Genomic DNA, 15237 nt, shown 5'->3' on the forward strand with positions numbered 1-15237 from the left:
GTGAGATGAGATTAACCAGAATCTATTTTGATGGGTTGCTGCAGAAACCCCATTTCGTGTAAGGTTGTTGACGTAATTCTGATTTTTGTTTTGTATTTTCTTTCATTCAATTGTCGTTTTCTCCTCTCCGATACAAGGATGCTTAGTTGACAACAAGCAGTAGTAGAAAATGGTACAGCTGCGCGTCCTTCTGCTGTATAACTACCATATATAACCTTTTGTTTTTGAAACACGATCCCCTTTTTTAATATCTAAATAGCATTGGAGGTACTGAATAAATAGTAAGTATATTTTCTACAATGAATTCGATTTCGCGTTATTCGAGGAAGATTGGGGCTATTAATGGAACAGGTATTCAACGTGTTATGATATGTTTGTAACACTTCTATGGCTGTTACAAACATGCTCTGTAAGCTCTGGTGCTCTCTAAGCGTTCATGTCCGAAACTTATTCCTTTGCAAACCTGAGTTTTTCCTTTTATATTGATTATGCAGAGTTTGTTTCATTAGAAGATTTCGCATTGTTTTAATTTAATTTAATTTATTGATTTCCTCATAAATTATATGGGAAGGGGCTTGGGAAAAAACTGCACGGGCAGCTTGATATACTCACCACCCCATGTTACTCATGGCAGCGTTGGCAAACAGACATATGTTACTTGCGGGGGAGCACTAATCAGCAATACACATGATTTGCAGAATAGAGGAGCTACAAATTTTGGTCAGCGCATAGAAACACAAAACGAAAGACAGTGCACTGAAATACATATCCAGTCTTTATGCACTCCCACATGTCTGACACGACTCTGCAGCTATAGCGTCAAAGTTTTTTTCAAAATGAGGACGCACGATGCTCTGTAAGCGTTCATGCACACATTGGCGGCTATGTTCTGCAACTCCCGCGGCGTAGCATGTATAGCAGTTCGTATTGGAGCTTTAGCTAAAATTTTGCGCGCACATTCCTTATCATGGCTCCTCACACAGCCTATCACGTGACCCTGAGCTCCAGCTTTGTTTATGATTTCAAGTAGTCCTGACACTCTCGGAGATTGTTTGCCAACCAGATCCTCGCTGGCGTGAACCTCATCGCGTACGCAAACACTCCCGCGTTGACAACCGGGATTAAATTAGCGGCGACGTCAGGCGGCGGAGCGACGGTTGAGTGACCTCTCGAGCCACGCGACGACGCTCTTGCGAGAGGGGCTAACGCCAAGACAAATACCGCGCGCAGGTCCACCGAGCCGCATGCGGGCAGAACAACAGCTTTCTCCACGGCATCAAGCCCCTCTCCCACACCTTACTTGCCCCCTTTCTTCACCACTGCCAGGTCTTGGCATCGTTCTCTTCACCGTCAGGAACATCTACGGCGCCGTCGCGAACGCTGCGCGTCTTGTACGCGTCTTTTCCTCGTCAGCCGGATTAGGCTCTAACAGCGCAATGATGCCGCCCTTCACCGGGCTCTCTATAACAGCTCGCTAAATCTCCTAATCAGAGCCTCTTTCAACTTCCTCGACGTAATCTAAGCGGGCCGAGGAAGCCCAAGAGGGAAGCGAGATTAAATTTCCTGGCGAAGCTTGAAGCGCTCGCGTGCTCGCGCAAAGGCGCTGGCGGCGCGTTTGTCCCTTGCTTAAACTGACTTTTTTTTTTATTTATTCCTTTGAGCTTCCATCACTCCTCTCCCTTCTGAGCCGAGCCCCCGTGCTCTCACCCCTCAGCCTAATTCACCTCTGGCAAGAGGATTAAATGCTCGGGCCACGAGGTGACGCGGCTGACAGGGAAGAGGCCCTGAGTGAGGGAGGAAATACGACGGTGCCAGCGCGAGGTGGCGACGGTGTCAGAAGAGTTGGGTAGAAGTGGAGGGGGGGGGGGGGGGGGGATGGGCGTATTGTGGACGACGTACTGGCGTTCCATCGCACTACGCGGCGCCCGTCGCGTCGTTAAATCGAGGGCAATGCCTCCCGCAGCATAGCGGCACATAGGTGCCGCGAACGCCATCGCGACGCGGATGATGTCGGAGGTGAGAAAAGAGAGAGTCGAAGGGGGCGTTAGGTGACGCCGTCGTTTGCATGGGTGTTGACAGGTGGGCAAATCCGCTCGTCGCAACGCGTGCCTGGACCCGTCCGCTAGAGTGTGTATTGCGAGAAACCGGGAACGCGACCAACGAAGCAAGCCAACCGAGAAATGCCCCCCCCCCCCCCCCCCCCCCCCCCCCTTCCCCAATTAGGCCAGATTAAGCGATGATGACGGTGCGTTGAGCAGCAAGTGCGGCGAGCGTGCGCCGCTGCGTGTGTTCCCGGGCGACGACGACGCCTGGGATGACATCGTTAGCGCTACGTGCGCCAACTGGCCCAGCCTACGCTACGGTTTGCGGGTCTGGAGAGAGGGAAATCGGGAGGAGGGGAGGTTTTAATGGGGACTACGTCGAGCTTCGCTGCGCCTCGGAAGCCGTTCATCTTTGTTCATTCGCTCGTTTCGGCACTGTGCCTGTTGCGCGCGACTTTGTGTGTCGTGCGCTACCTGCTGGGTATTTTCCAGTGATCGCTCGTGGATCTTGGTCTCAACAAAGGCCTGTGTGTGCAACACTCAGCAGGAAATTTAAGCGTGCTAAGGACGGCGCTAGCCATGAAGTATGCCCGCAGTGTGGTTCAGTATATGAATGCTCCGCTTAGAGCGCCAAAAATGTAGAACTCGGAAATCAGTGGTGAACACACGTTTGTTCAAAATAGCACCTGCCATACCGCACCCGCGCAGGCAGTGTCATCTGAGCTAGTGCCTTCTAAACTGCATGTTTGATTTTCGCTTGTTTAAGCAGCGTCCCCTTCGTGGAATATTTCACTTTGTTCAACGGAGGCTGTGGTCTCTGTGCCATGCGATGCCTGCGGGCCTCACATATTTGAGACATGGAATGGATGCTCTCAATGAAATTCGTCGCCACACCTTCCTCCAGAGGTCATTGCTTACATCAGTAGCAAAGCTCCACACGGAGCCCGTGTATCTAAATTATACTCTTCTCACAGGGCAGAAATTCGGAGGTTAGCACGTAGTCACTCCACCTTTTGCGTCCAGACGGACCGCACAGCGCTGCCTCAAACAGAAATTTGGTGCGGAACCAAACGGTGCAGGATGCCATTGATAGCTGGCCGCCGTGCTCATTGGCGCCTGCACCGCCTGTTATCGCGTAGCTCCCGCGGGAAACGGCCGGGTTTCGAAGCGGAATTTCGCAACTGGTATGACCAATGGTCTCGGCTCTTCCACTCCCTTCTCCTCAGATTAACTCTTGAAGCGCACTAACTTCAAAAGCGCACGTAGAAGGTTACATGACCAAACAAGGCTGATTCTCGAGAAAGGCCTCAGCTAATGTGCCTTTTGCGAGCATGTGAACTTAATAGCTTTCGGTTACGACATATTCGACATGGCGACGTCGTGCGCCGCTGACAAAAATTCCACATGCAGCGATTACCTTAGAAAGAAATTAAGAAATAGGGAAATGATAATCTAGTTGCAGGAGGACCAAATCGCGCCTACCGGAAGGAACCTGCCGCGTCTAACGCGTGCGCCGTTCTCGCAGGCGGCGTGTTTCTCCGCAGCACGCGTAGTTAGGCGCCGTCAGACGCAGACGCGAGCGGCGGTGCTATACCCGGGATCCCAAACTGATTGGGTTTTAATCGCCCGCGTAGCGCCGCTTTTGGCCCACGAGGCCTCGCCAATGCAAATGACTCGAACAGGCGCACGCTTCGGGTTACGTGTGCATGATTGGGTCGCCTTCTCCCAAATTCTCTCCCCTCCCTCTTATATCCGCTTTTAGTGTACGCGTGTTGCACTCGTGTTACAAACAGCGCACGAAATAGGCGTCGGTGTACAGCGCGATTCCCGAGATGCATAGCCGGCGTTATTCCCGAAAAAAAATTTGTGTTCTGCTGGGCGGTATCGAGCGGATTCGGTGGTGCTCGTAAAATCTGTAATAAGTGCAGGTGGGGACGTGCTGTTCGTACGCTCTGTGGAGGTAATGGTCTTGCCGGAAGTTGTTTTCTTGCTCTTCACTCAAGGAAAGGAGAGGGGAAGTTGAACAGGCGTGTATGGTACTCTGCACGAGAAAATGCACTTTACTGATCTTTTATTTTTTTGAGTCGACGGGGCAACGGGAACGTTGTATATCAAGATGGCTTTGAAGACAATTATCATAGCGACACGTGGTAATGCTCTAATAAAAGTGTCTCTATATGTAAAAGTGCTATCTATGAGCCTTGGCCGCCGTGATCGGGCATCAAGGTAGGATTTGCCGAACCTGCTTGAGCCCTGCCACGGCGTCCAATCATGGAGGTCAAGTATAAGCAACGTGAATGCTGCTCCCACACAAACAGACCACGCCCGGCACTGAACCCTTCATCCTCTACATCATGGTACAAAGAGGTAGCGTGGGCCCCGCTTTTGGAACAATGGCTGAAGAAAAATACTGCGGGAAGTTTTCGAACTTCGTGCTCGTTATTCGAAACGTATTCGAAACTTAATAACACATTTGATTTGTTTCAAATTATTCTGAAAATGCACTGTTTGAATCGTTCGACAAAATGAATAGAAGGATATTTGATTCTCTATTCGATGTTTTCGAAGATTCGCAGACCCCTGTGGAAAGCGGTAGCCGCACTACAGCTCTTTGCCTTCTTACCACAATAGCTCCGTTTTTTATGTCCTCTTGGGTCACGTCGTGACCCTTGGAACATTGTTGGAACATTGCTCAGTTGGAACATTGTTGGAACATATTTGACCAACAGGGGACAAGCATATTTTTCTCCGACGAGGTACTCCGCACTTCATCACCGTTCATGCACTCCAAGCCTGAAGAGAGCAAAAGATGTATGGGGGTAAAAGACGCATAAAAATGACTCCTTCAGGGGCTTAACCGCGTCGCCATATCATTAAGTCTAACCATTACTCCCCACAGCAGAACTGTGAAAGGCTCATTGGCCGTATATTTACGCTTTCTTTGGACTAACTGTTCTTCGCGATGTGCAAGTTTTGCAGTTAGTCCCGCTCACAGTGTACAAGGAGGAACGTTAAGGTTTCGAAGTTGTCTCTGTGAAACTGCCTATTTTTGTTCTCCTTGCTCGACGTTCGACCGTAGAATCATCTCCATACTTTCGTCGCGCCCACTAGTTCCGTAGTACGCACGGTGAGCTAAAACAAAACGAAACAAAACCAAATGAAAGCGAGAATATGTCGACAGCGGCCCGAGACTACAGCGAACGATATGAACATATGCAGCACAGCTGAAGCGAAGCGTCGCTCATAAGCCTGGATGCACGACGAAAGTGTTCGCCGTTGTCAGGAGGCGACGTGGGTTTCTTTTTGTTTTTTTCGGCATAACTTCGGTGAGAGCTCTTCCCGCTGTGCTTGCGAAAGAGGCGGGGCTGTGCAACACGGCTTCAGCCCTCATCGCCTCCTTTTACTGCAGGCCAAATTTAATATGCCTCCTGACATCCCGCGTTCTCTTTTTCTAGCGTGAAATCCTTTCAGTCGTCTTTTCTCCTTTGTTTTCTAACTGCGCGAATTGCGAACGTGTACCTGGCACACTGTACCTGGCAAAACGCCAGCATGAAACTGCAAAGCCTGGAGAGGGAAGCCGTCGATGTGTTGTGTCGAAGCGCCGAAAATGAACTCGAGAGCGCTGTATACATAGAACCTTGCAAAAGAAAAAAAAAAAAACAATATGAAACGTCAGCTTTGACCTTAAAAAAAAAAAAACATTCAGCGAGGTTGCTCTTTCGTGAGCTTTAGTTGAGACCGATCCCGCTATTCGGCTGAGGCGGAAGAGAGGTTAATACCGCCTAAAAAAAAAAGAAGAAATGAAGAAAGACGAAGCGAGCCAGGTAGAACAAACAGGCTGTTCAGATGAACTAAGTGAGTGGCGCCCGTTCTTGTCTAGCGACTCATCGGAATCAGCGTTGGCGTGATTGTTTGGCTTACGTCGCCTTAACGCGCAAGCTATTCGCGTTGTGCCGTGGAAAAATTCGAGCTTATTTTTTTGTCTATATAGTCTTTTAATTGGCCGTGAATGTACACGATGCCTTCGGTTCCGCCAAAAATAAAATGAGAAGAGCGGAGAGTTTGTTCCTCAATGACAGTGCCTAGGTTCTGCTTGTCCTTGCTTTTTTCTTTCTAATATGCGTTCTTTGCCTGTTCGTTGGTCTGCACAACAAATTTTTTTCGGCTTTCTGTTTTCGAGTTCTGCATGGAGCTGAAATGGTGCTTTACTTGTCTGACTCGAACTAGCAGCGTTCGTTGGTTAGGCATTGATGTTTCTTTTTGAAGGAACACGACTTGCGTCTGGGTTTGGAACTTTCGTCTAGACGGCGAAGAATTTGGGCGTCTACTTTCTTCAGACGCTGAATATTTGCGCAAGCTTCGCTGCGGCTACTTTTATTTGCCCTTATGCGTAGTTGCACTCAAACATTTCTAGATCTGAGAGACGTCTGTATACGCTTACGTGAAAGAAAATCCTACAGGACGACGAAAAAGTAAGTAGAGGAAGTAGGAGCTCGTCTATTATGAAAAAAAAAAAAACTCTGGAAAACAAATCATCATAATTACTTTATTCAATCGATCAATTACGATGTTTCTTCCTTTCTATTTTCTTTTCTCGTAGTGCAGTAGGAAACGCGCCATGGGACTCACTTCACTACATTAGGGTTTGCTCCATTGAAAAACTTCTTTCTGGCATATAGGCCTTATCAGCGTAAAGTAATTTTTTTTCATTCACTTGTGTCCGCGGATTTTTCTCCGTAAGATGGACATTTTAATCTGCGCCAGTTTTTGAAAGACGACTTCACTGAGAATATTATCGATACCTACGGGCAATAAGTGCATATCAGGGTGTAGTGCACCAGGCTGAAATTTTATTCAAGAGCAAGCGGGCATGCGACCTCGCCGAACTAATCAGCTTAAAGAAGTACATAGACATAGTATGTATAGGCTGAAGTTCAATGACCGTTAAGCCCACAATGGAGGTATGATGATATCCTGGGGAAATGTATGTTGCTCACTAGACGTCGTTTTAGAGAGCCAGTTTCTGATAATATTTCTAGCTGTTAATCATGTGTCTTCAGAATTTGTGTAGCTTTAAACGCGAACCGAAGGAATCTGTCGTCATATATTATAAAGAGCCCACGAGCACCTGCCTTTAACTTTATTTGTTGCTTTATCTTTCATTTTTCGGTTCTGGCGAAGATAGGCTGATGCTTATTCTTTCTTTCCATCTACGTTATGAAAACAGGCAAAATGTCTTCTGCAAGGCATCTGCGCATCATGAGGTTGATTACACGTTGTATGGCGCAAAGTAAGTTTCAGAAGTATCTTCCACAATGACAGTGAATATAGTGTACATGATGAAAACGATTAAATTAATACTGCTCGACCCTCACCGCGTTTGCACAATGTACTCTTCCGCACTGACAGGCTTTAGAGTGGGCCGCAAAAAGAATAAAAGTAATGCTGTCCTGTTCGCACCATCATTTTTATTCTTTTTACTGCCCTCTGCGCGCACAGGCTGCAAAGACAGGAGCACCATACGAAGTAGTAAGGGCAAAACTAATGTGCTTATAAATAGAGCAGTCTGTGCGCTAGCGCACATCTCACTGTCATAAAAAAGCCGTGGAAAGAATCACGACGACAGCAACACAATCGTGAAATTTGTTGTTGGTGTTACGCCGTTGCTCTGTTCTCAAAACGACCAACAAAGGAACGTGCAAAATGTGTGCAGATCTTAGGTGCATGTCTGCCACAGAATACAAATCCGAAAAAAAGCAAATAATGTTTTAAAATGAATAAAAGAAAAAGCGGGAATATTTGTGGCTGCTGAAATCTCACCGAGGCGCCTTATATTGGATGAGCGTTTTCGTGTTCCTCGTCCCATTATGTCGTAAAACCGCAAGAAAATGGCCACCTTGAAGGCCGCGCAGAGGGGAGCCCGTGGAATCCCTGATTTACACCGGCTTCCGCTGATGCCGGCGCTTCTTCGCTCACTGGCTGTGTCTCCGGGGAACCGATAAAACTGGCCTGTTTCCTCGAGCGGCACGTGGGCAGCTCTGCTATTAGCCTGAGTGCGCGACGATTTTCAGAGATCGCTTCCGCTTTGCTGTAATATTTCTCCCCTTTATGTCTGCGGACGGCTGTATGTTTCATGTATGTGTGCTTGCACTGATCTTCTATGTAATCTTTTACTTTGTTTCGTATTTTGTTTTTTTTTGTATTTTTATCGCATAGAGAAGTTTTCATGCCAATAGTAAAGGTTTCCTATTGCGACGTTTGAAACAGACCGTTGTGCACGACATCTGACAGAGCTGCGGTTGATAGGCTAACGCAGAGAACGGCATAGGCTGTTTCGGAGCTCTGGCCTTCTGCCTGCTTTCAGATTACTGCTTTGACGAGACCATATCATCCATCGTCAGTATCTCTACTGGCTGAGGTTGATCGTAGATCACGCCAGAATTACACAAAAATGTTTATGCGGTATTTGAGAAACAAAGAGTCTTTCATGTTGCGACGCCTTTGTCGTGCATGTGCATTTTGGAGTTGTCGTTTTCAACGTGCACGACTGCAAGTCTGTAGCAAGGGGAGTGCAAGTCTGTAGCAAGGGGACGTGTAGCAAGGGGAGTGCTAATCCCGCAATCTCCCGCAACATAACGCAGCCTATGCCGATATCTCTCAGTGGTGTCAGACTTAACCTTCGGGAGTACTGAAAAGGACGGAAATAGCCTTTTTCCTAGTCACTGCGACATCAGTTTGATCAAACAAGAATGCGGAACAGTCTGCGTGCTACGGTTACGGAAGTTTAATATTAAAGCAAATCCCCCCTTTTATCGTGCTAATAGTAGCGGTAGCAGTTGAGAACGTTTATACCGACCAAGGTGCGGAGGTCTCGGTAGGGCCCTATTTGGCCAGAGTTTATCCACAGCCGTCCAAGGGTGGACATCCTAGGCCTGGTGCATATCTTCGGCACGTAGAACACATTAACGGGGGCAATCTTCCAGCTGGGTCAGATCATAATGACTCCACTTTTACTTAGGACAACCTGGAACAGCTTCCCCTGTACTTATCGACATGTGGCGTAAAACTACGCACGATCGTACGCGAACTATAACATTGTAGGTCAATCGTATTTTCTTTTTTTTTGTTGTTTGCTTTTCGTTCCCGTGCATTGCAGAGGCGTGCGACATTATTATTCGGTTCCGCCGTTTATTACGGAGTTGTTCGTGACTCGCACCTTCCGCGGTCTCGCGCTGAGCATACGCGACGTCGATTTATGGCCGACTCGCGTGCCTTCCCGGAACTTGCTTCCGTATTACCCTATCCCCCCCCCCCCCCCCCCCTCTTCCTCTCTCAGCGGCTGCTTCCGGCCCTGCCGTCGTCGTGCCGCGTTCGCCGAGCACTCGTAAACGCTTTACGGCTCTCTTGTGGCAGGAGGTGGAGGAGGACCGTTCATTTGCTCGTTCCTTCGGAACACGAAGAGAAAAGCGGCTGAATTCTATAAGGAATTTAGGCCATTGAATTCAGTTCATACTGCTTAGTGGGACCGTATTTAGATGGTTTTTCGAGCCTCTTACGTCAATCTTATCGCGTCGCGTCCTCTTTGGATTTCTTACGTCACTAACTCTGTAAAGTCGCCCACTCGATTTCAGTTCCAAAGAAAAGTAACTGGTACGTCCTGGAAGCGGAAGTGGTTTCGTAGGTGCTATTACATTCTTCCTTTTGTCCCGATGAATGACGCCGCTTTAACAGCGCTTGTGGTATAGGTGTTTTTTTTTTAATACGGCTCATTTAATTCGTGATTCGTCCGTTTTCAAATGCTCTGCGAAATTTCCGTGATTGAGAAGCTCGTTTGTTCATTTTAGATTTTAGTGAAAAACGATGACCAATCACACTGGCGTCGCATTCCATCACCGAAAACATTCTCTAATTTCTCTCCTTTACAAACTTTATTATCACAGCAGCAATTTACACACTGTTTGGATCGTGGCGGCAGCGCTAATTTCTGGTCGTCTTTATCATTTTCAGAAAGTTAGCATGCGACATTTCAACACTCTTAATGGCGCTAGCTCTTTATTTCCTAAATTTAGCAGGGACTGGAATAGCGTATCTCCTTCACCAAAAAGTGTAATTCATCCGCTTATGTTTAGAAATGCATTTAAAAAATGCACTTTATTGGTGCATTTACAATGATTTTTTGCCTACGTCTTGATACTATTCTATATTTTATCATTTTCGTCGTACCATTCGTACTTCCGCATCTCTACATATCTATTTGCCATCGAGTTAATTGTATTTTGTACCCTTTGTGCTTCTGTGTTTATCACAATCAGATGTCAACACCAAATTTGTAATCCTCTGTATTGTGTTTTTTGTTGTTTTGGTTTTTACTGATGTTTAATTTCTCTTCTCTTATCCCATCATCACTCTGATATACTGTGTACCTTGAGGGTGAAATAACGAAAAATAAAATGAAAACAAATCAAATGAAATGGCCTTGAAATGAAGTGGAAATCAAATCAAATGAAATGAAATGAGTAGCGTTTGCGAAGATGGCGTTGTAAGGAATCTAGCGCTGCTTATACAACAACGCAGAGTTCAGCCGAATCTGAAGAACACTATTTATTTGGCTCGCGCGGTACTTGTTGCGTGTTAAAGTGTTGATAATACGCAATTACTGTCGAATGTGCCTTCGTTTCACAACTTCGTTGGTTCGCCTCGTTGCTGGATGGCACGCGGACTCAAGCACCAAATTAACCAGTTCTCTTCCCCCTTTTCTCCCTCCGTCTTTATTTGCGAAATTCCTGCTCCTTTAGCTCCAGCCTTTGCTCAAAGGTTCCGTTCCGCCACTAAATTGCTTGTCCAACTGGGCGCGTCGTTCGCCGCTGCGTTGTCGTGTGCACCAGCCGATTTCCTTCCCTTAAAACCACAGCCTTCCGTGTGCAAGGGGCGGTCTTGTTCCAGTCCAACGGCCACTCACCGTTAGGGCGCAAATGAGCTAAGCTCCAACGTTGCCACACTTGCGTGCATTGGAGTCCTGAGATAATCCGCTGGGGGCTACAGTTTCGTTTCTTTGCAGCAAAGAATAATCATTGTATTCTGCACAAAATGTCCTTTGTGAGCCGTGCCGTGTGCTTGACTTTCGCAAGTAGGAGCATCGAGGCACACTTCAGACCGTCCAACTTCCGTCGGGTAGCTTGCTAAGTGTACCGAAATTGGGCTGTGCCCTCTCATCTGGCCTTAGATATTTGGACCCCAAATTGTTTGCATTTCCTTCGGGTTCCAGTCTCTGCTACTACAAAATATTTGTGCTCCGTTATTTCCTAATTCTTTATTTTTGTAGCCAGGACTTGCCGTTGCAGTAAGCACTTTTACGGCAGACTTTGCTCTAGTCCATCTTGTCCAATGCCCTGCGCCGTTACTCGACACACATTTTCTTTTAGTATTAATAGTGGCTCTGTACTCTGCCATTCTTAGGAGATCTTTCCCTTGAAACTATAGATATCGGCTATGGCTTCACGAGAAGGGCCATGACATGGCTCGACAGATTGATACGGTTTCAGGATGTCTCCATTCAGTTGACTGAACCGGGCGTCAGGTTGTAATTGCGCATTTCGCTACACGTTATACCCACTGCACGCTACTTCACACCGAGTCTTTCTGCGCGCTCCTGCGGAAAACAGCCTTATAGAGAGCAGCTCTCGGCGCGCTGCTAACGCTGTCCCAAATCCCAGCTCTTTCCCTATAATTTGCGACTCGTAACGACTTCGGACGGACCCACAAACGCGCCAAGTTACAGCGCGCTCCCGTTTGGCGAGCGACCGCGACCAGTCGTCGCTTTGCCGACGCTCCGTGCTAAAGAGCGGAGAGGGCGAAAACGTAATGGGGAAAGGGAAAATGAAAAGAGGCACTGGGGAAGAGGGATAGAAGAGGCCCGAGCCAGGCGAGAGGGACGAAACAAACCAAAATGGGGTCTGTAATTAACGCTTTCGGAGCGTGCAAGGGAAAAAAAGGATTGCACGGGTTCCCCGAACCACCCCGGTATGCCTCGCCGCCCTTCCCCGTTTCCCCATTTTCTTCCCCGCCATGTACTGCTGCCATAATTATAATCAGCGTTTTGCAGGCGCCTCTGGTTCCGACGTTGACGACGGAGGCTCCCGCATGCAGCGTCGGCGATGGAACTGTTCGGGAGCAGTTACCCGCTCTGCGCCTCTCTCGCTTATTCCCCTTAATTTTTTCTTTCCATTTCTTCCCGTGCTTCTGCTGACGACGTCTCCTCGGCCGAACGCTCATTTCGTTCGCTGAACACGACTGATGAATACGAGACTGCGGAGGCGCGCGCCTGTGCTCTGAATGTGTTTGTATCATTCTCCAAGCCTTGTTGTTTCGTCGGCATGAAATAGTTTAACACCGAACGCTGCGCGTTCGCTGGTTGCTCGGCGGAGCACTTACAGAGGAACGACGTGTTCTCGGCGTTTTGAAAGCCAAGCGGGTGGTTAGTTCTGGGAGTCGGGGGTAGGGGGGTGAAGGGATGAATGTATCACTCGACGAATAGATGAGAGATGTTGCAGAGGAGACGCTCGGAGATTTGATGACGGAGATGGCTCCCTTGAGCTTCCCTTCTGCCCTGAACTAACGAGCTTGCGCCTGGCGCCTTTGGGGACCGAGAGATGCAGCGATGAAGATGGAGGGAGCTGTCACTTGCCGATTTCGGCAACCAAGCGGACGCTTTGCTGGTGGCGTTGTTTTATATTCCTGAGGGTTGTCGCGCTTTTGGCTCTTCAAGCACACCCTGTCTTGTGTGCGAATGAATTTTTTTCTCTTATTTTATAATAGTCTTTGGTTGAATGGGACCTTACTTTTTTTGACCAGGTTTACCGTTCTTGTTTAGTGGTTGTGGCTTTTAAGTGATGCGGGCTTGTGGTTACCGTCACAGGGGCGTGACATCTAGTGCATCTAACTTAAAACCAGCTATTTTCTTTGCGTACTCTTAGCTTGTCTTTAGTGTATGTTCACATGCGCACCTTCGCATTTGTAACGGCGGTAAACAACGTGCGAGACATTTTATATACAGCTGTTGGTTTAGCTGTTTTAAGAATCAGCTCAGCAAAATTTTTGTTTTGCGGGCGCTATAAATCGTGGATCATTTTTTTCTTTTGCCTCGTGTATGAAGTGCGTGCGTCTGTCGAATGAAGCATGCTGAGAAGTCTTTAGGGTAAATGTATTCGAATTCACAGCATTTTTTTTTAAAAGTCTCTGCTGTATATAATGAAATGCTGCATCGCTGCGAGAAAACTGCTCAAAGGTTCATGCATGACCTAAGGCCCTGGGATCATTCACATAGTTCACGAACCACAGGATTCGCATATTACAATCCAGAGCTGATAGGCTAACGGGGTTTCTGCTCAGCCGTACGTCATGTGCTTACGGTACTCTTGACGCCTCTTAGCTTAGAAGTAGTGGAAAGTGGGAGTCCCTTCACCAGCATGAAACTCGCAGAGCTGGGTGTCAATGGTATTGGCACTGAAAAGTCCAGCAGCAGCTATGGTGGCCTGAGAACTTTTGGTCGAGACTGTAAAGTCTAAACCCTTTGAAATCTCCAATATATGCTACAACTGTGACACAGCAAAAAACTCAGCATCTTCTTTCCTTTTTTTGTATGCGCAGAGCCGATGATTCTGGAGGGTCCCCGGAGCCGGACGGTGGTGCGGGGCTCCCGCGTAGTGCTTAAGTGTCTGGTGGAGCCCCCTCCGTCTTCTCCTCGGCCACGGAGCGGCGGCGGCGCCACCAGTGTGCTTTGGCTGATGGACGGCCGCAGCCTGGCCGGAGAGGATTCGTCCGCGTGGCGTCAATTGGACAACGGCGCCCTGCTCCTACGTCAGGTGGAGCCACACGACGCCGGCTCGTACCGCTGCAGCGCCAGGAACGACCACGGCGTCGTCTACTCCGAGGCCGCCGAGCTGGTCGTCCACGGTGAGAACCTCGGGGTCGTGTTGGTAGTCGGGAGGAGCTGAGGCAGTTTTCCAAACCCCCTCTTATACAGCAGGATTTTTCTGCAACAGATAGACCCCATGGGCAAACACTGTTCAACTTTGGCCACTCTCATACACATGGCATGGACTTGTCCACAATGCAACACAAACAACTAAAACAGCCCAGAGACGTGGGAGTCTCTCCTGCGTACTTCCGAGCCAGCAGACCAACGCCGGCTTATCCAGCGCGCGGTGGAGGCCGCGACATCCCAAGGGATCCCCGCCGACCTCCTCTAAGCCAGTGCAACCGGTCCTTGGACTGGTCACCTGTTTTGGGGGGAAAGAAAAGAGTTCACCACCACCACCTTTGGTTCTAATCCCAATGCTTTGTTTTATAGCCAAAGCTGTTTCTGTTACGTTCACCGAAAGTGCGTGGCTGGGCGTCCCGCTTGATTCATAGCATAGCTGGAGGCACAAGCGTTTTTGAAGGGTTTTTAGGGTAAGTAAAGACGCGGCGGCATTCTCAATATGACTGGACAGCTGGATCGTGCCGTGAAGGAAGGGAAAGGGTTCACAGAAGCTGGGATTAAATAAAAAGAAGTCAGATTTGTGCATAGTTTCACAGGATAAAATGGAGTGGCGTCCTGCATTTTTTCGTGCCAGTGCTTTCGGGGAAATTAAATTAAAAATAAAACGCTTGTACTTCTCTGAATCGTGAGATTCAGCAACTTCTGTTTTTATAGTCCGAAAGCTGTTGTGTGTGGTGTGCGTACGGGGCCTGCACGAGCGGACACAGTGATGGCTATCGCCCAATTTCTTGAATTTCCCTACGTACGTAAACGTTGTCAGTTTTTTCTTTCCATGTAAGAGAAAAGGTTGCAAAGCGAGAATAATACAGTAATATTATTCTATGAGGTATTTGAAGTTGTTATTCCGCATAACAGGGTTTTTTTACTCCTGTTGTCCCATGATTCCCCTGGGCCTTCCCTTGTTCAATTTTCATTAGCTCTTATGATTACAAATTATAAAGGTAATTACAGTTACAAATTATAAAGGTAATCAGAGCAATAAAAATGTGCATGAAACATCTGCTTTTTTTTTGTAGCTGTACTTGGTCAAAACTTCTTTTTGCTTTTTGATAGCACGGGCTACCTGTGTTTACATATGTACGAAATTATTTGAACATATTCGATTCGATTCGTAACCAAATATTTGATATTTGCATCCGTCATGGTACTCACGCT

General features: G+C 47.8%; 1 protein-coding gene across 1 annotated transcript in view; it reads left to right on the plus strand.

The window, feature by feature from the left end:
• The window catches only part of LOC149365405 (tyrosine-protein kinase transmembrane receptor Ror2-like), a 473725-nt gene that overhangs the window by 119200 nt on the left and 339288 nt on the right, over window positions 1–15237 (plus strand). Inside the window, exon 2 of the mRNA XM_089542304.1 lies at window positions 13689–13994. Coding sequence (XP_089398430.1) covers window positions 13689–13994 — 306 coding nt within the window. The remainder of the gene's footprint in view (window positions 1–13688; window positions 13995–15237) is intronic.

Source organism: Amblyomma mixtum, chromosome 1, assembly GCF_055824585.1.
Source record: "Amblyomma mixtum isolate Tamu chromosome 1, ASM5582458v1, whole genome shotgun sequence".
In the NCBI taxonomy this organism is placed as follows: domain Eukaryota; kingdom Metazoa; phylum Arthropoda; class Arachnida; order Ixodida; family Ixodidae; genus Amblyomma; species Amblyomma mixtum.